Source organism: Bufo gargarizans, chromosome 6 (genome assembly GCF_014858855.1).
Source record: "Bufo gargarizans isolate SCDJY-AF-19 chromosome 6, ASM1485885v1, whole genome shotgun sequence".
Classification (NCBI taxonomy): Eukaryota; Metazoa; Chordata; class Amphibia; order Anura; family Bufonidae; genus Bufo; species Bufo gargarizans.
The window spans coordinates 105893566-105917473 of record NC_058085.1 but is presented as its reverse complement, the minus strand read 5'-3'; the positions used below and the strand labels follow the sequence as shown (position 1 = coordinate 105917473).

At 44.7% G+C, this 23908-nt stretch overlaps 1 protein-coding gene across 1 annotated transcript in view; it reads left to right on the top strand.

The window, feature by feature from the left end:
- The window catches only part of BRCA1 (BRCA1 DNA repair associated), a 134928-nt gene that overhangs the window by 47377 nt on the left and 63643 nt on the right, over positions 1–23908 (top strand). The window contains exons 10-14 of the mRNA XM_044299957.1: positions 2945–5755; positions 7351–7436; positions 19229–19403; positions 23383–23476; positions 23591–23760. Coding sequence (XP_044155892.1) covers positions 2945–5755; positions 7351–7436; positions 19229–19403; positions 23383–23476; positions 23591–23760 — 3336 coding nt within the window. The remainder of the gene's footprint in view (positions 1–2944; positions 5756–7350; positions 7437–19228; positions 19404–23382; positions 23477–23590; positions 23761–23908) is intronic.

The following is a 23908-nucleotide window of genomic DNA, read 5'->3' as shown; positions in this document are numbered from 1 at the left end:
CGGTGAACTGTTTCCCATTTTTATTCTTAAATCCCCTGCATTATGTCTAAAGTGATGTCAACTCCATAATTATGTTTTCATACATAATGAAACATCACAATATTAGAAACATTCTTAACAAGGATGTCGGTTTTATCGAGGATTTCAGCAAAAATTAAATATCGCTTGCTCCTTCCCCTCTGATTTATTGCGTCTCAGAACGCCTCATCGGGATTAAAGCACTATAAGATATGATTGCCTGCACATAATTCAGTCTGCCGCCTCACGGCTCAGCTAAAGCTAACTTTGAACACAGTGTTGCGATTGATATATTTTTTCACATCATGCATTTTTTTTTCCTCATGCTTTTTAATTAAAGAACGGGTTGAAATACGGCTGAGGGACCCATTAAAAGTTGATTTTATATTACTAATGCAACAAAATTGTTTAAAAAAAAAGAAGATTTTTGTTAAATTTTTCTTCCGGTAATAATGAAACATTCAATATTTCTCTTCTGCGTGTGATAAATACGGTTGTTCTGATAAAACCTAGAATATATGGGGCCACTTTTTAAAGGGGCTGTACTGGTTTAGACCACCCATTCACCGCAACATTTGTTTCTAGAATTGCAAAGGACAGCAGCATAACTAATAGAAATCCAGGGGACGCGTGCCTGGGGCATATGCTAATAGCTCTGAAATAACCTTCCAAGTGTCCAAAAATGATGTCCGCGCATTGGGTTACATTTATTGATACTGGTGGTGCCAACAGTATATCTTCCTTGTGTGGTCCAGGCTGGCACACACTGTATTGGTGAATCTGCTTGGGGTTTAAAAGGGCTTGTCTCACTTCAGCAAATGGCATTCATCATGTAGAGAAAGTTAATACAAGGCACTTACTAATGTATTGTGATTGTCCATATTACCTATTTTGATGGTTTCATTAATTTATACATCACATTATACACTGCTCGTTTCCATGGTTACGACCACCCTGCAAATCCATCAGTGGTGGCGGTGCTTGCACACTATAGGAAAAAGTGTAGGCCCTTCTGGTGACCGGGACCATGGGAGCACACATAGTTTGTGCTTTTTCCTATAGTGTGCAAGCATGGCCACCGCTGCTGGATTGCAGGGTGGTCGTAACCATGGAAACGAGCAGTGTATAATGTGATGGAAAAATGAATGAAACCAGCAAAATGGGCAATATGGACTATCGCAATACATTAGTAAGTACCTTGTATTAGGGGGACTTTCACACTAGCGGTTTTTTCTTTTCCGGCACTGTGTTTCGTCACAGGGGCTCAATACCGGAAAATAACTGATCAGTTTCATCCCAATGCATTCTGAATGTAGAGAATACCGTTCAGGAGGTCTTCAGTTCAGTCACCGAATGGCGTTTCAGCATGCTGCGGTATTATCTCCGTCCAAAATTCCGGATCAGTTGCCGGAATGCCGGATCCGGTATTAATTTACATTGAAATGTTTGATCCGGCACTAAAAATACAGCAATGCGCAGACCTTTAAAAATGTGAGAAAAAAAAAATATAGAAACGGATCAGTTTGTCTGTATGACAACGGAGAGATGGATCCGGATTCGTCTACAAATGCTGTCTGTTTGCATGCTGATTGCCGGATCACACTGCCAGCGACTGAACTGCTTGCCGGATCACTCTGCCGCAAGTGTGAAAGTAGCCTAACTTTCTATACATGATAAATGCCATTTACTGAAGTGATGCAACCCCTTTCAGCTAGTCGTACACTTCAGATAGCTGTTGGCCGAATGCTTGTTCAGCTGATGGCGATCCCTGCTGACCCTCCCATACACATGCATGCTTGGTTGGTTTTCTCAATAGAGAAAGGATAGTAAGCCGCTGCCAGACACCTTTGGTGTTTGCTTAAATGGGTTGTCAAGCCTAGGAGCCAACAATCCCAATGGTGGTAACCTGTGCTGATCAAAAATAAAAGCACCGTGTTGAGAAACAACCGGAGCAGGGACACATGCCAGGTCAGAGGTCAATAACAGTGACTTCCTCAGGCCATCAGACAAATGAGCATCTTCTACCAACCAACATATGGGTCACGATTACTGATCTCTTACCTGGCAAGCGCCCCTGCTCCAGTTGTTTCTCAACACCATGCTCAAATACCTGTATGGAAGTTTCTACTAACTGTTCCAGGGCCGGCACCTCGCTTCCGCAGGCACTTTTCTACTGTACTCTGGTGATTTTGTGCTATTGGAGGGTTTTTTCTCTTCCTACAGACAATTTTATAAAGGTCCCTTTTCCTGTGCCATTGGCCTGTTACCGGATGCCTCCAGTCCCGACAGGAGCAGAAGTGATTTTGTCCCATGACCGCTGTGGCCGATGGCTGGCCTCAGCAGTCACATATGCTGTGGCTTCATTGATCACGAGACAAAGATACTTTGGGTCTGGTGGGGAATTTGGACTGGTGAGGCTTGTTTATTTGGGCACAGTTTAACACCAATGGTGCTGTCTGCTCCTTGACCGGACAACCTATTTAACTCTCTTGAAAGCAAAGGATCAGGCAAATTCAACATAACTGATCTTTCTTTCCCTTACATATGCGGGTGAGAGCGGATTCAGCCCTTAAATTTTTTTTATTTTATTTTTTTAAACTAATGAATGAGTCAAACACAATGAACTTTTAACCTTTTGTCTACATGCAAATTTGTCAGAAAAAGTAGAAAGGGGACTTAAAAAATTTGATTGATCCAGATGGTATATTTTTTACGTATTTTTATTTGTAAACTGGTGTAAATTTTCATTATAAAATCAATGAGGCAGATTTATCATACAGCGTTTACTATAAGCTATTCACATTGACAGCACTTAAATGTGTTTAGTCATACTAGTGCTTGCATTTGAGTATGTTAGAACATGGATTTCTGTCTAATTTACATTGCTAATATATATTTTTGTGTTTTTTTTTTTTTTTTTTTGTAGCTGAATATGGATTTTCTGAAAGAGACCTTGAGAGCCTTAGAAGCAATTTATTGTCCATTGAGGGCGTCCGAACCCTTAGAGAGTCGCCCAGTGAAAAGTCTGCAGTAGTTAGAGACCCTTTATTATCTGATAAAGACTTTTGCCAAAAAGTGGGCGAACAAGGCTCACACAGAAAACTCGATGAGAATGTAGGAAGCTCAAAACTCACAGAGCACAATGCCAGAATGCAGATGGAAAGGCAACCGTCCAGTGAAAGTCAGACTTTGAAAATTGCAATTGATTTTCAATATGATCGAGAAGACTCTACCCCTGAAAACATGGGTAGCACTCAGGGTAGTCCAAGGGATGCCTCATGTGCAGTGTCCAGAGAAAGGGTTAAGAAAAGTATTAAAAAAGTCAATGAGTGGCTACTGAAGACAGATGATCTTTTGTATAATTCAAGGGATGTTGAGTTGCTAACTGATGTCTCTCAGATTGAAGATCCGGATGCTTCTGACAAAGCTTCCAATGTGTCTGATGAGACAGAAATTATGGCTGTGTCTCATCGTCATGTTGTGGCGGATGCTGTTGAAAAGAGTATGGTTAGTGCTGAGGATAGGATATTCGGTCGAGTGTACAAACGGGAGAAAAAGCCAAGCCTAGTAGGTAAAGTGACATGCGTTGCTGATGTCCACGTAGATGGTGTTGGGGGGTCCTTAAAAGTAAATGAGGTTCCCAAAATTGCCACTTTAAAGCCAAAAAGGAGTGCTGGTCTTCTGCCTGAACACTTTATCAAGAGAGTTGACGAAAAGGAAGGGAATGACGATAGTATTGTCAGTGGGGCAGTGGTTGTGGACGATTTTGGGTTGGATGTGGAAATCAGTCAGCTGAAAGCCTCAAATGCCTTATTGGATGCTGATAAAATAGAGGTGATAGGTCCAGATTTGGAAACCTTTTCGGATGCTCAGTCAAATAAACCAAAGAAGCAGAAGAAGCCCTTGAAAAGGAAGTCTGAGAAGACCAAACGCACGCAGATGATCCAGACTCTCCATTTGACTAAAGGAACAGATGTAGACTCATGCCAACAGCAAAGTCCTCATTTATCTGAAGTAAAAATTGACAGCTATCCAAGTAGCACTGAACTGGGACATGAAGTTAACCAGAAAAACGTTAGGCGGAGTAAAAGACTTAATTTGTTCAAAGAAAATGATTTTCCCTTCTGTTCAAATCAGATGGTGGCAGTTATGAATATTAAAGACAATAGGGCTGAGGGGCCGCCTATCCAAAATCCTCCAGACAACATGCCTACCCTAGTCAACTGTGAAGAGCCATGTTTAGATTCTGCTGTGTTAGAAGACCCAGGACCCCAAATTAATGGCAAGTCACCAGATGCAGTCCAAAATGGGACCATTGTAGTAAATGGAAGTTCACACATGAAGTGTGATTCTCCTCATGTGGCAAGAGAGATGTGCAATGGATCCTCTCCAATGCCAAAGCAGGATGCAGAACCTGTGGTAAACGCAGTGGATGTGGAAGACTCTGACCTTGACACACAACTCCTGTTAAAGACATTCAAAAGTGCCAAAAGGATGTCCTTCAAACTAGATCCAGTTACTGAAACTGCTAATAATGATAATTGTGACTTAATGGACATCTGTGAAATTAACACCAGCTTAACAAATAAACAGGGTAAAAATGAAAAGTGCAAATCTGAGGAAAACCAATGTAATGGTCAAGAAATCCAGCCGGAGCACTCAAGAAAGCTGAGATCTAAAAAAAATTCCAGATTATCTTCTAAACACAATGGGATGAGTTCAGCTGAGAACACAGAAAGCGTAATAGTACTTACGACTAAGACTATAAAAGCAGATGACGTGGAGCCCCTTGAAAACTGTAATCCTGCTAAAAATGCTGCTGTAAGTAAGATTAAGGGATCGCCGTTGCTTTTAGAAACCGAAACGATCTCTCTGTACCCTATAGTTACTCATCAAAATTCTGCTGCAGCCAAGCGAGGAGACACTAGAAGTAGGACCGCTCAAGGAGAAAATGAGCAAGCAAAGAACGATTGTTATCAGAACTGCAGTTTTGATGAAGAGCAGGCAAATCAAATTACTTCTTCTAATAGTTCTCAGGGGTCGTGGACAGGGAAACTACTAGGCCATGCAGTGTCTCATAATAGAAGTCCTGAAGTTGACTCAGAGACGCCTGATGGATTGTTGGGTAGCGTTGACGGACTTCAAAAAGATACAAGTTACTGTGCTGTAGCTGAAAAGTCATTTGTCTTTGGAGCCGACAAGAAGTCACAATTGCTTGACCGCCCCGTGTCTCCTGTCATCCAGTCACAAGTTGTAAGAAGTCGAAAACGTAGAGTGCAAAAGTTAGAATCTTCCGAAGAAGAGTCAAGTGGAGATGAGGAGTTGCCTTGTTTAAACATATTATTTGGCAACGCCTCAACTGTTGCTGACCCGAAAAATACATCTGCCAGTTCCTCACCCAAGCAGCAAGGTGGCGGTGTCCTGGCAATGTTTAGTAGCTGCAGCACTAGTAGCAAAACTCAGACTAGCTTCAATCTCCCACGTAACGCTTTGGTATGTAGTCAGGAATCTCAGTGTTCTGTGAATTTGTTCTCTTCTCAGTCAAACACATCTGATCACTCTATGAATGGAGCCACAGGTACACACAACCAGCATAGGACTCAGGAGAGTAGTCCAAAAAGAGCAAGGGTGGAAGTGTATGGTAATGAGGACAAAATGACGAACTTGGAGAATGAGGGAGAAGAAATGACTATTGTGGAGAATGATTGTGAAGACCCATGCCAAGAACATAATTTAGGTATGAGCCAGATTTCTTGTATAGTTTGAACTTTGTCTTTGTGCTTCTGACTACACAGTTTCCATAAATCACTGCGAAAGGTGCACCACGATGATATGCAACTGACAATACTGGCTAATCCCTCAGGCTGATGTTAAGACCTGAGACTTTAGTCAATGTTTTCCTGTCAGGAACACATCGGAGCCCTTTTGCACCACCGTCAAGGTATCTCAGTGTGGCATGGGTTCCTACCACTAGACTACCTACGGTGTGTGAACACGGTCTGAGAGGTGCTAAGATTCAACTTACAGCCAAGCTGCCACATACCTCCATAGTGAAATCACTCAGGTTGTGAGAGAGATAAGGCTGCAAGCCCCACCTATAACAGGCCACGTGACACAGGCTACCAGGTGCAACAGAATGCTACCAGCAGTACGCAATGGCACATTCTAAACATATAAAAAAAATAACTGAAATAAAGTGGCCTAAATAGGAGGAAATGCTCAAAAACCCCAAACACTCTGGCGCGTTTATAACCGGGGGATCAACTCCTCCGCATGTGATCCGTTGCTAACGGCAATCACGGCTGTAAGTTGTGTCTTAGCACCTCTCAGAACGTGTTCACACACCATAGGTAGTCTAGTGGTAGGAACCCATGCCACACTGAGATACCTTGACGGTGGTGCAAAAGGGCTCCGATGTGTTCCTGACAGGAATACATTGGCTAAAGTCTCAGTTCTTAACATCTGCTTGAGGGATTAGTCAGTGTTGTCAGTTGCATATCATTGTGGTGCACCTTTCGCAGTGATTTATGTATTTTTATATTTGCATCCACACATTATCCCATCTTGTGTAGGATGCCATTGTGGTGCATGTGGTCCGTTGCCGACATCCTCCATTGTATGTATTTTTGCTGGGGATTGCTGTTAGCAGCGGATCACATGCGGAGGAATTGCTCCCCCGGTTATAAATACGGTTTGGGTTTTTTGAACATTTCCTCCCATTTAGGCCACTTTATTTCAGTTATTTTATTACAGTTTCCAGTCTTGAATTGTTTTTTTTAAATTGGTAGAAGCTGCGAAACTTTGAAATGTGTTAGTGTCCTTTTTACACGGCCAGACACACTGCACAGTAACGATTGGCGATAATATCTTGATCACCGATCATGACCTGGAATTATGGGGACGAGTGATTGGCAATACAATCGTGTGACCTCATACAGTTTCCATTTATCACCAGCAGATCTTATGTTGAAACAGGGTGTTGTGCTACCGACAAACCAGCATTTTTAATGCTGATTAAAACATGCAATTACAGGACAAATGAGCGCTATTTGCAAGGTCATCGAGATGTTTTCCCTATGCAGTGATATGGCTAATGTTCTTGCCCGATTATCAGCCTGTGTAAAAGGGCCCTAATTAAGAAACCTGCCTCTTTCTCCACTTTCAGCCATTTCTTCAACCCCCCCCCCTTCCCCAAATTTCCTGGAAGGTTCATGCACAAGTTGCCCCACCCAGCCTCAGAATAGTAACCAGAGCATTAACAGTCCATTTCTGATTATGCTGTGTAAATCAGTATGTATGTGGAGGTTATCTGGTATGGAATTGTCTTCTCAGGTGACGTCTCTGGATGCGATAGCGAGGCCAGTCACACGGGGGACTCTTCTGGGCTGTCTTCTCAGTGTGAAATCCTCAATACACAGGTATGTAAAACCTCAAAACCCATTAGCCTCCATAGAATGATGGCTAGAATGAGCCCCAAAATAGCCTTGTTCTCAGATGCAGCTTGTGTATTATACGATTACGTTATGATGTGTTACACTGCAGTCATGCAGTCACCACAGTGCTCCACATGGTGGCAGTGTTGTCTCACCTGATCCGTCCGATCATTGCTGAAACCCAGCCGCACGTTCTATCTGTCTATGCTCTGTCATTGTCGTAAATACATTCTGTCCTTTTTTTCAGAAACCTTTCTTGACGCAGTAAATTATGTGCATTCAGTGGAGTATGTTTGAGTGCAATTTGTAAACTTTTGTTGATGCTTTAAAGCCATTTTCTGGAGAGCTTTATTTACAATGCACAAATGAGTCTTCTGCAAGGTCCATGCAATTTGTAGATGAAATGAGACCGATGAAAACGGCAAGCCTTCCGCGTTTCTAAGAATGCGGAAGAACAAATCTACTTATTGTTGTATTGTGTTTATTGTATTGTTTGGTTGTCTTCATAATTACACCATCTGCATGAGACACACACTCTCCATCCTACCTTTTTAAATAGCCCATTGTTTTCAACAGGCCCTCAACTTGAAAGCAAGACTTCATTTTTAGGCCTCATGCACACGGCCGTTGTTTGGGTCTGCATCCGAGCCGCAGTTTTGGCGGCTTGGATGCGGACCCATTCACTTCAATGGGGCCGCAATGCGGATAGCACTCCGCGTGCTGCCCGCATCCGTTGCTCCGTTCCGTGGTCCGCAAAAAAAATATAACCTGTCTTATTCTTGTCCGCATTTTGCGGAAAAGAATAGGCAGTTATATTAATGCTGTCCGTGCCGTTCCGGGTTTGTGAACTGCAAAACACACAACAGTCGTGTGCATGAGGCCTTAAGGGTGGTTTTCCAGTTTGCATCAACATCCTTTTAAATAACTATTTATTGCAGTAGCTGTAAATTGGCAGTGTATTTATTTTCCCTTTTATTGCTCCTATCTCCCTTTCTGGGCTGTGGTCCATGTCCATGCAGCACTTTCTTATTTTCTGTCATGTTACATCCATGGGCGCTCTGTCATGTTACATCCATGGGCGCGTCAAAGCGGCAACAGGGGCAGTGATAGGGGAGCGTCTATGGAACTGGGTGGTAGGGGCTATAAACCAGCTGGGCGGTGCTGGAGCTCTAGCAGGGAAAGGAGAAGTGCATCATGGGTTTGGTTGGATACCGCAACAGGAAGTGTTACATACAGGATGGAAACAACCCAGAGGGATTGGTTTACATGGTTAAAACCGCTCAGGAGAGACTAAACTGAAAAAAGCAAGGCCGATTTATTGGCCTGTATTTGTGGGAGGGGCGTCCCAGCCTATATCTGGCTCATACCTCTCTCCATGTTACGTCGGACGGCAGCGGTGTTCTTGTTACAGCGTCTCCTAGGTAACACAGCGTCACTTCCGGTCGGCGCTTCCTCCGTCAGTCCGGCGTCCTGGTCTTCCTCGTGCGGCGGGTAAGTAGCTGCTGCCTCAGCGCAGCTTCGGTTCGTCAAGTCCGGTCGGTGGGGTCGGTCCCTCTAAGGTAAGAGAGGGACATCCCCACACCGGAGCGGCAGTCTGGCAGCACGCCCCGCTCCCACGTGACTCGCACGCAGGTAGCAGGAGTCAGCGAGACTCCGATTCCTTCGGTGTTCCTCCGTTCAGTTCATTTTATTTTCTCAGGGGGATGTTGTTAGAGGTTTGTGAGAGAGAGAGGGGGGGGGGGGGGGCATCAATAGCTCGACTCATAGTAGGTAGTATGTGTGAAGATGTCTGGGCAGCTCTTCTTGGTTGGCCTGGAAACCTCCTGACTTTGACCTCTAGTCACATTTAAAATTTCCCTTATTCTATAAGAGAGGCAGAGTTAAATGGAACCTGTCATCTCTAATATGTTGAAGAGCCAGAATGCTGATGCCCGGGTATCAGGGTACATACAATCCAGTGGGAGTTGTTGCCCATTAAAGAGTGTGTATTACTGTATACTTGCTACCACTTAACAAGACAGCATACCTTATAAGATCAATGTGATATTACTCGCAGCACTTGTGTTTTCAGTTGTCAAGCAGATGTACCTTTAAAGACGCCCGAAGAAAAAGAAAAAAAAAAGGTGCAGACAGCGTTTGGTGGGGGGCAAAGTCTGGCACGGGCCGCCGTGCTCTTAGTTAGGTGGGGGGGGGGGGGTTGCTATGCCATGCAGTGTGGAGGTACTGAGTTGTTTGGGTGCCGTGCCCCCAGTAACAAGCACCCCCAAAACGTTTGGCAGCATGGCACTAATTCATTTTTTCTGTGGAAGTTGGGAAGGTTTTTCAGTTACCTGTCTTCATACATCTGGCTTACAACTTAGTTAGCCGTGTTTTCTGGCGCTGGCTCGTCAGCCGTTCAGCCAACTCCGCGATTTCTCCCGGTAATCAGACAGTTGTACCTCATTACCCAGCCTGGGTTATTTTGTACACTGGTACTAGCAAAAAATAAAAAAATAAACCATTTTGTTTAATTCATGTGTACAGGTCTACTTCTGTGGTTGATCCCTTTGTGTTCCTCTCATACCAGCATCTTGTCCTGTCTCGGTAAGGTCTTTGGCTCAAAATTCATCCGCTGTCACACGTCTCTTCTTTCTCCATACCTCAGCTGTCAGGTGGTCACCAGGGTCGGTTTTCTTTGCATGACGGTTTCTGCAGTGGCGGTGGTGGTGTCAAAGCACGGGTGTTAGTCAATCTTGGCACTTAACAGTGGTAGTGACGGTTCGTCGTTTTGCTTGTTTCAACAGTCCGGTCATGTCTCACGGGTCAGATATCGTGGATGCTTCTGGCGAAGACCTGGGTTCTAGGGCATCGGAATCCGGCAGTATTCCATCTCTGCGCAATTGGACTGTGCCAAAACTCATGTCTGAATTAGCCAAAAGAGGCATTCCTTTCCCGGCCGCTGCCCGGAAGGCGGAATTGTATAGGCTACTGGTGTCCACCCCGGCAGAACCTGGCCAGCAAGAGGTCTCCATGGCCACGGTTCAGACCTCGTTAACTTAGTTCCACGTCATGCTGAATAGCCTCACCTCCTCCGTGTCCGGGGTGCAATCCAGATTGGAGTCGGTGGAGGCTAGGGTCGCTGGCTTGTCCTCACCCGCCACTCTGTTGCCAGTCGTAGCGGCACCCGTTGCCAGTACTTCAGGTAACTTTGTTACAGTGCCCAACGTCACTCCAGCTCATTTTATTCCGGCTAACATCAAGAAGGATATCCTCGATGGCAGAGACGTGAACTTAGCCTCCCTCCTAATTGCCACTCGTGACTTATCGGACAATAGGGTCATTGCGTGCGGCGATGTTTCTGTCGTCCTGAAGGGGCGCGATCTGAGGCTTAGCAGGAAGTTGACGATTCCGGAGTTTGTACTTGCCTTTAGTCTCTACCGAGATATCATCTGTTCGGTACGACCAGATAGGAGAGAGGAGTTGGACCTGTATCTCTTCAGGGTCACTGAGTTGGGCTACAAGTACGGAGGCTTCGGGTTTTATGATTACCATTGCTCCTTTTCTGCCAAGGCAGCAGCTGCACTCAGTCAGTTCCAGTTTACTACCAACTGGGCCAACATAGACACAGAAATATTCTGTAGGCATTTCGCTGGGCTGAAAGCACCGGCATGCTCTTCATGCCAGTCTATCCATCATACTGGAGAATGGTGTCATAATGCCGCAAGCGCCCCTAGGTCCAACCCTTCTCCTCCTATTCCTGGTCCATCTACTGGCATCCAGCAGAATTCGGCGGTTGATAAACTCGGCCGGCCAATCAAATATCTGGGCAGATCGCAGATCTGCAACAACTACAATTTTGCCACTTGCAATTATAGTCAGTGCCGTCTGTTGCACATTTGCGCCAACTGTTTTCGAGCCCACCCGAAAGTTGCCTGCTCATTAAAAACCGACAAACATTGCATGAGCGTGGTAAATATAGACCTCTTGGAATCATACTTACAGGGGCATCAGGATGCTTCCTTCTGTGACTTTCTTGTGTCAGGTTTCACCCATGGTTTCCACACAGGTCTTGTGGCATTACCGGACCACACCCATGAGTGTAGGAACTTGCAGTCCGCATCCCTCAACCCCGGGTCCATAGATAGACTCCTCCAGTTGGAGCTAGACAAGGGGTACATCATCGGCCCCTTCTTGTCGTCCCCATTCGAATGCTGGAGGGTCAGCCCCATAGGGGTGGTCACGGGAAAGTTCAGCCACAAAGAGCGATTGATTTTCGATCTGTCAGCACCTCACGGGTTAGCTACTCCCAGTATGAATTCACTCATTCCAGCGGAGGAGGTCAGCATGGTGTACGCCTCAATCGATCAGGCTATTGCACTCATCCTTGCCACAGGCACTGGGGCGATCTTGTCCAAAGCGGACATATCAGACGCCTTCAAGTTGATGCCTATCAGGCCAGAACTTTGGCGGTGGCACGGGATCAAGTGGAATTCCCTTTATTATTTCGCCACAAAATTGACTTTCGGATCCCGTAGCAGCCCTTGGATTTTCGATCAGCTGGCAAAAGCCCTGCACTGGATACTCGAGAACAGGTTTTGTTGCGAACACGTAATACATTACTTGGACGATTTTTTGCTGATCGAATCTCCACAGGGCTCGCGTCGCGATCTTCAGAGCTTGTTAGCTTGTTTCGCTCAGCTAGGGGTTCCTGTTTCCCCCAAGAAAGTTGATGGTCCTGCGACCACCATCACCTTCCTGGGCATCGTGTTGGACACAGAGACCATGTCAGCAAAGTTGCCAGAAGACAAGTTGGCTAGGGTCAGGGCAGTTATTCGCAGTTTCGTCACTGGGAGGGTCACCACCAAGGTGGAACTACAGTCATTGTTAGGCATGTTAAATTTTGCCATGCACGTCATTCCCCAGGGTAGGTCTTTTGTAGCCAGATTGTTACCACTCCTCTCAGCAGCTCCCTGTCAGGATAGTCCAGTATTCCTGGACAGTCAAGCGCAAGCGGATTTGAGCATGTGGGACCACTTCTTGAGTCATTGGAATGGCGTCTCCATGTTTGTCCCGGCGGTCTCGCATAGCTCCCCTGTCATATTCTCCAGCAGCGGGGTCAGCCCTGGTTTCGCTGCTATTTTTGGCCCCCATTGGCTGAACGGGGCATGGCCGGGGGAGACTTGCGAGACCACGGGAGCCCCCCCAGACAACGGAGGTTAGGGACTTGTATCCCATAGTGGTGGCGGCTCGTGTTTGGGGCAACCAGTGGACAGGCCGCACCGTGGTCTTCGCCTCTGCTAGTCCTTCCTCCCTGGCCATCCTTGACAGTGGCAAATCCAGGTCTCAACTGGTCATGTCTTTGATGAGACGTCTGGTACAGTTGTCGCTCCTACACAACTTCTTATTCTGTGGTTCCCTCATATGTGATGCGCAAGTAGTAGCAGTTGACGCTTTAGCTAAGATGAATTACTCTTTATTTTCCCAGGTTTGCCCCGAAGCCGACACGTCGAGAACCCCGTCTCCTCGTCCGGCCACGCTCTTTCTCAGCTAAACAAATACCTGACCACGGCCCATGGGCTGTTTGCCAGGTCGCTCTCGGCTAATACCACCCGAGCGTACAACACTGGCTGGCGGTTGTACTGCAAATTCCAGCAGGAACACCCCCGAGGCGGCCTGAGCCACATAGACTTCATATTGCCGTTCATCGGGTACTGCCATGAGCACATGCACCTTTCTCCCGGTACCGTCAAAACTTACCTGGCAGGGGTCCAACATCATTTGTCTCGCTCTCAGCCAGAAAGAACGTTGTTGTTTTCCAGTCACGTGGTCAAGGCCACGTTGAAAGGTTTACAGAACTGTACCCCAGGTGTCACCCCCCGTAGACAGCCCGTGTCTGGCCCTATCTTCAGAGGCATGTCCGACTTGTTAGACCTTAGGCCCTTCGGGGTTCTGCAAAGCTTAGTACTCAAAGCCGCCATTTATTTGGCCTTTTATGGCTTCATGAGGCCGGGGGAGTTCACGTCACTGTCACTCAGCGGTCCCTTCCTATCCCGCCGACAGTTGGTTCCCAGCCCAGAGGGCTTTGTCTTGTCTTTACCTGTGACCAAGACCTCCCAGTCGGGTCCCCCTACCCAGATCAAATTCTTCCCCACCTCACACAAATGGTGTCCGGTCCACGTTCTGCAGGAGTTGTCCGAGGCACTGGCCAATCGCGGCACTGATACCCCACTGTTACCCTTCGGGACAGCAGCATTGTCCACATCCCAATTCATAGCGCACGCACGCATACTGGCGGCCAATTTAGGTTTAGACCCCCTCACGGTGTCAGGGCATTCGTTCAGGATAGGAGCAGCCTCTGCCGCTTCCAGGAATCAGGTGCCAGCTCACATCATTCGTAAGTTGGGCCGGTGGCGGTCATCTTGTTACAGTCGGTATGTTCCGAACCCTGTCAGTGAGATTCATTGTGCCTTTCAGAATTTGGCGTTGTAAATATGTCAATAAACACGTCTGTATTTTCATGCTGGGTTTTTGGCCTCTTTCAGGTGTACTCTCGAAGGAAGCGGTTATGCCACAACTCAAGCCGCCAGTCCTGTTTGGGGGGTATTTCAGAGCAGTAGGTTCTTTCACACATAGCCCCGGCCACAAATATATTTTTTGAAGATGTACATGAGGAAAGCAACTACATGAGCAAACTATAGTGATCTAGGAAAAACCCTTTTAAATGTTTGAAAGAAGTCCAAGCTTTCATACAAGACTAGGATCACTTCATTAGCACAACATCAGCAGGAGATATTACAGTTAGAAATCTAGTCGGGAACAAACGTTGTCAAAGCTATATTTACTGCCATCCTGATTTCTAACAGTGATATCTTCCCACGTTTTGAATATAATACTGGGATTCTGGTATTGTTTGAAAGCTTGAAATGGCAACTTTCAAACAAGAAAGGGTGCCACTCCTGTCCACTGGCTTTTTTTCAGTATTGCAACTCAGCCCTGTGCATCCTGTGTTATGCTGGTTGCCTGTGATCTGCGTCCACCATCTCCCCGCATCCTCCTGGTCTAGAGTCTGTGGTCTGTGTGTAATGGATGGTCCACGTAGGAAACTTTCAGAGTACAGTGTTCAGATCTCCGGATATTGTGTGCACCAGTAAAAGCACCCGCCACACGTATGTTTTCTTAGGGTTCTGTTCAATCAGTGTCCTTTTGGCCTCTGCCAGTCAGAATACCACAAAAATAATGTGGTCACGGTCATAAACCATGGCTTCCCATTGGGACCAATGGGAGGGGGACGGTATGGGAATGGCCTCTTAAAAAAAAAAAATAATAAATTACAACCCTGTCACCCATTGCGGCTGCTCGCAGCACAGTTTTCATTTCTTACAGGGTTCTACATTAATGAAAGCTGCACTATGATTGGTTGCTAATGGCAACACAGATCGTTGTTCTTTTAGACCTTTTCGTAAATCTGTCCCCCGGAGTTCAGTAATGCAAAGTATATTTAGTATCATGTACAGTATATTTAAATGTAAATAGAAAACCTGTCTTCTAAACTGAACCTACCCTTTAAAGGCGACCTGTCACTGCGCCATACTCGTCGGTTATAGCACCTTTCTTACAATATAACAACATTCTGAAGTGCCTTTCCATAAAAGTCTACATTGTGCTGTTGCTTTGTTATTCCTCTTGAAAATGTTTAAAGCGGTTGGCCGCCTTTTGAGGGTTTATTGGCAAACCAAACTTCCTGGACAGACCTGGAAAATGGAAGCATACTTACCTGTTTCCTGTTGCTGGGTCCCATCTCCTTCACTCCCCAGCGTTGGCTGCCTTGCTTGGGTCCCATCTCCTTCACTCCCCAGCGTTGGCTGCCTTGCTTGGGTCCCATCTCCTTCACTCCCCAGTGTTGGCTGCCCTGCTTGGGTCCCCCACTGTGAACATCCGCTTTGACACCGCTGCATCCAATCACCGGCGGTGACCTGCTCTTCTCCCCTTTGACACTGCGGCCAGTAATTGGCTGCAGCAGTGTCAAAGTGGATGTTGACCGGGTGGACTCAGACGGGAGCAGGTAAGTATGCTTGCTTTGTAGTTTTGCCCAGGATTTTTTTATTTTTTATTTTTTTCCTTACCATCCTCACCCCCCCCTCCCCTACAGAAGGTGTCCAACCCCTTTAATTAAATTGTCAGTTGGTGTCACCATTTCCCTTGTCCGTAGGCCGTGTCTCTGACATTGCTTAATCATGTCATTCTGCTTAAGGACACATCCTGTAGGTCGTCAGCTTGTTCATACATTTCTAGCAGGAACAACAGAGGGACCATTCAGCGTACTAAGAAAAGACGCTCCACAATTGTTATTTCAGTAGGAATGCCTGTATTTGGTAAAACGGACATGTTGGCAGACATGTAAAAAATTTGATACTACCCTTGCTTGTCGTACAAGGTTGAGGGATCAGGTACAATAATTAAATTGGCTGTGGTCGGCCATGTTTTCGTCTCTGAGTCCCCTCCACGTACGGAGGATTCCTTACAGCTCATTGTTATATGGCGGTAACGTATTGCAGCACTAGGTCTTAAATGATCAGCTCTGTTCCCAAAAACACGATTTAGGATGTTCAAGCAGCCATCTATCCCAGCGCCGTGAAGGGGGGGGAAGCATTCATTTGGCTAAAAGCTTTTCTGAGATGTGTATCTGGAGTAGGTTACTGAAGTCACTTTCATGCTGTGCGCCATAGAGCAAATGAAATACCTGGGTAATTCCTCCCCTGTCTCGCCCAGCTCCCACCAGAAAACGCCTTAAAGATTGAGAAATCTGCAAGAACCGAGCGGCTGACTCCGAGCAGTAAGAGCAGAAATCTCGCCGGCGGATGCCGCGGCTTACAGCGCTTTAGAGCTTTGCTTGACAGCTTTCTGGGACAAGTCTGCAGCCTAAGATTTCCCTGAAAATAATGGGAATTATCGATCCCAGCTCTGGGAGTGCGTTTGTGACCATTACAAAGCGTCCTTTCATGTAGAAATAACTCGGCTTTATTTTTCCATTAAACGAAAATCTCTAGAAACAGATTTTTTTTTTTTTCGCTCTCCTTTATGATATCTGATGAATGAACTGTCTTGAGTTTTCTTGACCTGATTCGGTTATTGCAGATGTTTTACATCTAGAGGTCTCTTGTCACAGCAACAGGCACGATCTATATATGAAGTGCGGGTTTAACTTTTACTTTAATGCTGTTAACTAACACTAGAGACATCAGCCATAACATTAAAACCACCTGCCCAAGATTGTGTAGCGTTGCCTTGTGGCACCACAACAGCTCTAACCTGTCAAGGCATGGACTCCGCAAGACCGCTGGAGGAGTCCTCTGTTATCTGGCACCAAGATTGGCGCATCAGATCCTTTAGGGTAGTTATCATAGAATACAATGTGCATGACCTTCGGTGCGGATTTTCCACACGGAAAATACACACACAATCTGTACTGTGTGCATTTAGCCTTAAAGGGGTTGGCAAATTTACTTCCTTGATGACCTATCCTCAGAATAGGTCATCGTTATCAGATTGGTAGGGGTATTGGTGTATAAGGAGACATCGCAGCGATGAGTAGGTGGAATTGCAGCTCTTCCGTCCCCATTTACTTCAATGGGAAGGAGCAGCTACTGTACATTCTGTCTGCTCCTTCCCATTGAAATGAATGGGGATAGAGGAGCTGTAATTACACCTGCTTGCTGCTGCGATGTCGATGGCGAGCAGGTAAACAGTGCAGAGAACACAGAGCTTGCATGAGGGCTGCGTTCTCTTCAATAAGCTGAGGCTAGGTCATCAATATAGAAAACTGGCCAACCCATTTAAAGGGTAGGTCGTCAATATCTGATTGGCAGAGGTCCACGCTGAACAACTCATTTAAGTCCTGTAAGCACTTCTCACAGATGGTCGATAGGGTTGAGATCTGGGGAATTTGGAGGTCAAGTCAACATTGTGAATTTTTTCATGTTCCTCAAACCATTTCTGAGCAATTCAGTTCTGATGCTTATGTGCTCAGTTTCAGTGGTAGACAGGGGTCCGCAAGGTAACACTGACCGGTTTGTGACTATACCGCCCCATACAGAGCCTGCTGCCATGCTGTGTGTTCTAACACCTTTCTGTCAGTGTCATCATTTTTTTTTGTCAGCAATTTGTGATACAAAACCTCCTCCGTGGGATCAGACTAGCTGACCTTCTCTCCCCATGTGCATTTCTGATGGGTACTAACCACTGCAAACTGGGTATACTTTACATGACCTGTCATTTTGGAGCTGCTCTCATAAGTGTCTAAATTAAAAAGATAGAACTGGATAGTAGATGCTAATACCTAATTTTTGGGAGGTGTTTTTTTTTTTTTGTTGGTTTTGAAGGTTCTTCCTTTAAAAGCCCTCTCGAGCTGTTATAAGTTAAAGGGAACCTGTCACCAGTTTTATGGTGTCCTAACTAAGGGCAACATAAATAAGTGACTTATTCTCTTTGCAAAATGCTGGGTCACTTTCTTTAATTGACCCAGTCAATCTGCCTACATCTTGTATTGAAAAGCTCCAGCTGATAATGATGAGTCCTGAATATTCATGAGCTCCTGACTCTCCCCGCCCACCTGCTGCTGAATGACAGTTATTTTCCATATGAATCAGCAGCAGGTGGGCAGGGGAGTGGCTATAGCTCTGAATTTAAATATACGCTGGACTCAATGACATCACGCTGGACTCAAATCAGCTCATTAGCATGTGGCATCTTTGTGTGTATATTATGAGGGAACCATCTGTCACAACAGTAAGTGAATACATCTAAGGTACTTTTTAGTAGTTAATGATTGTATATAATTAGTTAGATTATAATCAAATAGCCACATGACAGGTTCCCTTTAAGCTATTTTGGGGGCATTATCCTAGGTTCAACATCTTCTCCCTGATTGGCTGGTGTGGTAATGTAGTCAGAGAAGAATTTTCATTTTGGTTAAAGTATCCTCTCTTTGAGAGTCTTTGCAGTCTTATGTTGCTTGTCGCGTCTCGGGACCCCCCAAAAAAAGGATTTGGCTTTACATAGTGATCAAAGGGGCCCAACCTTTGGAGCTTCTCCTAATCTGGACTCCTTCCAAGGTTGCTTCTGGCTTTTTCTGTTTTTTCTTCTAGTCGCCCGCTGTGCAGAGATCTGCATCAAAGCTCTAGTGAGATCCATGGGCTTGTGCTTCATTTCTCTGCACAGTGGGTAGTCAGGAGCATTGCTTTACTGAGGAGCACTGTGTGACAACTGCAGGAATTAGCTGCTTCATTCTAAGGATCGTTGAGGTCCCAGCACTTGGACTGGCGCTGATCAGTAAGAGGAAGGCCTGTCCTAGAATATGCTACTGCTAACTATAGAGAACTTCTTGGATAGAAAAGCCTGCAATGAATATTCTTACCCAAGTGTAGACCTGTAGCATTTCTCAAGTGTTCCCATGTGTGGTGTTAAATTTACCATAGGGGCTCGTGCAGACAGTTGAGTTGACTTCTAAGTTGTGGTGAACTATATTACTCCACCCATATATTTCTTTGTCTCCTGATTTCATACACAGTTTTATTCATTTAGATTTTTATTCGCTGTAATTTTTAGTATATTTAACACTAGATAGAATGGTATCGTATAGAGACCTATAACTCGCCCGTACACTTTTCTCTACTGTGCTTTCACTTCAAACCTCTGTAGTAATTACATTAAACTTTTTTTTATTATCTCCCCTACAAGAGCTGCGATATTTCCATTTTTTGCAGAGGTAGATTAAAGTCTTAGGCTATCTTCTCTTACAGCAGCGGGAGGCCATGCGAAACAATTTAGATAACCTTCAGAGGGAAATGGCTGCCCTGGAAGCGGTTTTGGAACAGCGTGGTAGCCAGAGTCCTGCTTCTGGGAGGAAGCAAGCATCCACAGTGGAGCATGTCACCAAGAGACCACAGGAGGCCCAGGAGAAACAAGCAGACGATGGTAAATATGCACAGAGTCAAAGCTGCGGTTTGTGTAATGAGTCATTGCTTACTACATCTACTCCAGCTGCAAACAGCGCCAGCATGCTGGGCAAAATTACCATGTTCTTCTGTTCTAACAGCCTGTGTCATATCAACTTAGCCAGAATGTTTTAGCATGAGTGGGCATATGCGACGGCGTAAAAGTAATCAGGCTCTCACCGTGCGTGCTATATAAAGACTCATAAATATGTGCAGACGTGTAAAACCTACGTTCAGGATGCAACTGCATGATCGAGGACCAAGGCAGGTTCTGATAGACAAGTGACAGCCTCAAGGTCGCCTTGTGGGTTTCAAGGAGCTCACGGCAGGGGAATATGGATGTGTATAATAACCAAATTAGTACCACCACTATAGGTTCTGGCACTGTAGTTGAGAACCATATGATGTTCAGTTGAAACCAGAAGTTTGCATACACTATATAAAGACACATATGCATGTTTTTCCTCAATATCTGACATGAAATCAGAATAAACCTTTCCCGTTTTTGGTCAGTTAGGATTACCATAATTATTGCTATTTACCAAATGCCAGAATAATGAGAGAGAATGTTTTAAGACATTTTTATTACTTTCTGCGATGTCAAAAGTTTACATACACTAAGATTACTATGCCTTTAAACAATTCTGGACTGAACATATGATTATGTAATGTGTTTGGAAGCTTCTGTTAGGTTTGTTGGCAACACCTGAGTTAGTTAGAGACACACCTGTGGTTGTATATAAATGCACACCTGAAACGTAGCATCATGGGAATGTCTAAATAAATCAGCCAAGATATCAGGAAGAGAATTGTGGACTTGCACAAGTCTGGCTCAACCTTGGGTGCAATTTCAAGATACCTGAAGGAGCCTCGTTCATCTGTACAAACAATTATATGCAGGTACAAACAAGATGGGAATGTCCAGCCATCATACCGCTCAGGAAGGAGACGGGTTCTGTGTCCCAGAGATGAACGTGCTTTGGTCCGACATGTGCATATCAACCCAAGAACAAAAGCAAAAGACCCTGTGAAGATGATGGCGTAAGCTTGTAAGTCTACTTTCACACTGGTGTTTTGGCTTTCCGTTCGTGAAATCCGTTTCAGGGCTCTCGCAAGCGGTCCAAAACGGATAATTCTTTTCCTAATGCATTCTGAATGGAAAAGGATCCACTCAGAATGCATCAGTTTGCCTCCATTCCTCCTCATTCTGCTATGGAGATGGACACCAAAACGCTGACTATGCGGAGGCAAACGGCTCCGTCCTGACACACTATGTAAGTCAACGGGGACAGATCTGTTTTCTCTGACACAATCTGGCACAATAGAAAACGCATCCGTCCCCCATTGACTTTCAGTGGTGTTCAAGACGAAACCGTTTTGGCTATGTTACAGATAATACAAATGGATCTGTCTAGATAATACAGAACGGAAGCGTTTGTGCAGAGCCATGACTGATCCGCACCAAACGCAAGTGTGAAAGTAGCCTAAGATTGTGTCAATATCCACAGTGAAACGAGTACTGTATCAACATGGGCTGAAAGGCCACTGCCAGGAAGAAGCTATTACTCCAAAAGAAACATAAAAAAGCCAGATCAATGTTTGCAAATGCACACAGGAGCAAAGACCTACATTTTTGGAGACATGACCTGTGGTCTGACGAAACTAAAATTGAAATTTTTGGCCATAATGACCATCATTACGTTTAGAGGAAAAAGGGAGAAGCTTGGAAGCCTAAGAACACCATCCCAACTGTGAAACACGGGGGTGGCAGCATAATGTTGTGGGGAGCAACATCTCAAGACATCAGCCAGGAAGTTAAAGCTTAGGGTGGAAATGGGTCTTCCAAATGGACAATGACCCGAAGCATACTGCCAAACTGGTTACAAAGTGGCTTAAGGATAACAGTCAATATTTTGGAGTGGCCATCACAAAGCCCTGATCTCAATCCTATTGAAAATGTATGGGCAAAGCTGAAAAGGCAGGTGCGAGCAAGGCGACCAACAAACATGGCTCAGTTACACCAGATTTGTCAGGAGCAATGGGCCCAAATTCTGGCCAACTATTGTGAGAAGCTTGTGGAAGGATATCCAAAATGCTTGACCCAAGTCATACAGTTTAAAGGGCAGTGGTACCAAATATTATTGAAATGTATGTAAACTTCTGACTTTGCAGAAAGTTATAAAAGTGCCTTAAAACATTCTCCCTCTCCCTCTCCCTCCCCCTCCCTCTACCCCTCTCCCTAATGACCAAAAACAGGAAAGTTTTTTTCTGATTTCATGTCAGATATTAAGGAAAACATGCATATGTGTCTTTATATAGCGTATGTAAAAATCTGGTTTCAACTGTATGATTGGAAGTATCTTAAGCTGGTCATACATGTTAAATGTATGTCAGTTGAACATGCCGATTTCCGAAGGATCAGTGACCATATAATGTGTATGGTAGCCTTTGACAGATGTCGGGGGAGCGAAGGGTTGGGCACACGTATGTGTATAGTAATATCTTCAAGTTGAAGGCTATGTACAAGTTTTGAGGGCATTTTTATTTATTTATTGCATTGTACTAATTTTGAGCCAAAAATTAATTTTTAAATTGGTCTTAACAATTTTGAGCAGTTTTCTCTGTACAGCCTTGAGATTCTCTAGTAGCAGGCTCTGTATTTTTGCGGTTTCCTGTCAGGAAGCTCAGCTGACGCCTCCTTATCGCTGATCTGACCTTATAAGCACATTATACCCAATTCTTATGGTAGTGATAAAAATGTGGCTTAAATAACTGACCATTTAGTAATGTAGAGATAAGGTTTATTAGCTGAAGTACAATTCACACAGCTAGACAAACGGTTATCCCTTTGTGACAGAACACCTGAATATTATTTTTTAATTAATACCAATTGATAAAATGATTTTTAGCCCAAAATGAGTAAAATGCAATCCTAGAAAAATTGTCCCTGAAGGTGTACATAGCCAGTAAGGTGACTGCCTAGCCTCTCAATGCCTCTGTCCATACTGACAGTTTTTTCAAATAGTGCAGAAATGGCAGTGGCATAAGAGACTCTAGCGCTACCACCCGTAAGCTATTCATGACAAGATGGTCTCCCCAATTGCCTTAGGCCTGAAACTTGAATTCACGCAACCAGGCTCTAGTTAGCCAAATATCTTTAATTCTGTCATTGCGTGCACATTTGTTTTACTGGAAATATGAACATTTTTGGACCAGTTGCCCTTTAAAATGCTAGTTTGGTGACATCAGCTCATGTTTTCCATTGGAGATGACATTAGCCGATCTTGTGATCTCATTTTTTTGTGCTCTACTACATACTCTGCAAGTTTACCAGGGATGAATTGGCATTAATGTAAATGTGACTTGTACATTTCCCACACCTGTTGCCTTTCAGGGGTTTGGAGAAGCTGCATGTCAACCCCTATGGGAGCTCCGGCAGCCATCATTAGTAGCTGCCGCTCTGGAAATCAAGGCCGTTAAAGAGCAAAAAAAAATAATGATGGTCTATAGAGGAAAGTGAGGCCGGTATAAGAGTGCATGTAGTCATGGACATTCGTCCTGGGTGGGGGCAGTGGAGACTGACTGCTGCTGATCCCTATAGTCCTCTGGCCTCCTAAACCAGAGTATGGAGCTGAATGGTGAAAAGAAGTGAAGGAAGCTATAATAATCTGTTAACTAGCGATATAACAACGTAGACTGAGGATAATTGACCTAGGAGACCATGGATTATGATTAACAATTGATTTGGGAAAATTTGCCACCAATTTGTAGTCTATAGAAGCTTCCACATGTCATATGCCATATATGTTCTGTTCCCCTCCCCTATCCCCATGACTTGTTATTGATGTGGCAAGTCAATGTTCTGTAGTAAAAAATTATTTCAGTTCTTTTATGACCTTTTGACCACATAAAAAAAAGTTAGATCTATATAATCTGAGCAGAAATGACCACTGTTGCAGAAGCTTATCAATCTCCTGATGCGATCCCCGAGACGGCACAGGGTGCGGCATCTGGACGACAAAGCACCGAACATCCACCTCCAGTAGGAATCCGGTAAATATTCCTCCAGTCGGGTTTGGGCGTTTACAGATCTGTTCTTCTTTTTGTTGCCCTTTTGTAGTTTTATTGATTTGTGTGTTTGACATGTCTACCATGTTTTTTTTTTAGGTCAAGGTCACCGACTCCACCCCTTAGCCTTCCTCAGATGCCATCAAGGAAAGAGACTCCAGAGAAAATCTGTGCTTCTTTCAATGTGTTCAAAGAGCTGAAGGAATCCACCCTAACAGATGACGAATCAATGGGTCAGAAAGGAGATGTTCTCCATGCTCATGAGTCAGGTACGCTGCTTGACAGTGTTTTTTTTTTTTTTTTTTTTTTTTTTTTTTTTTTTTTTTATGGTGGGACAATGCTAATGGTATTAAAGGGGTTTTTCTGTACTTTAATATTAATCACCTGTTTTTGGGATATGCCATCAATATCTGATCA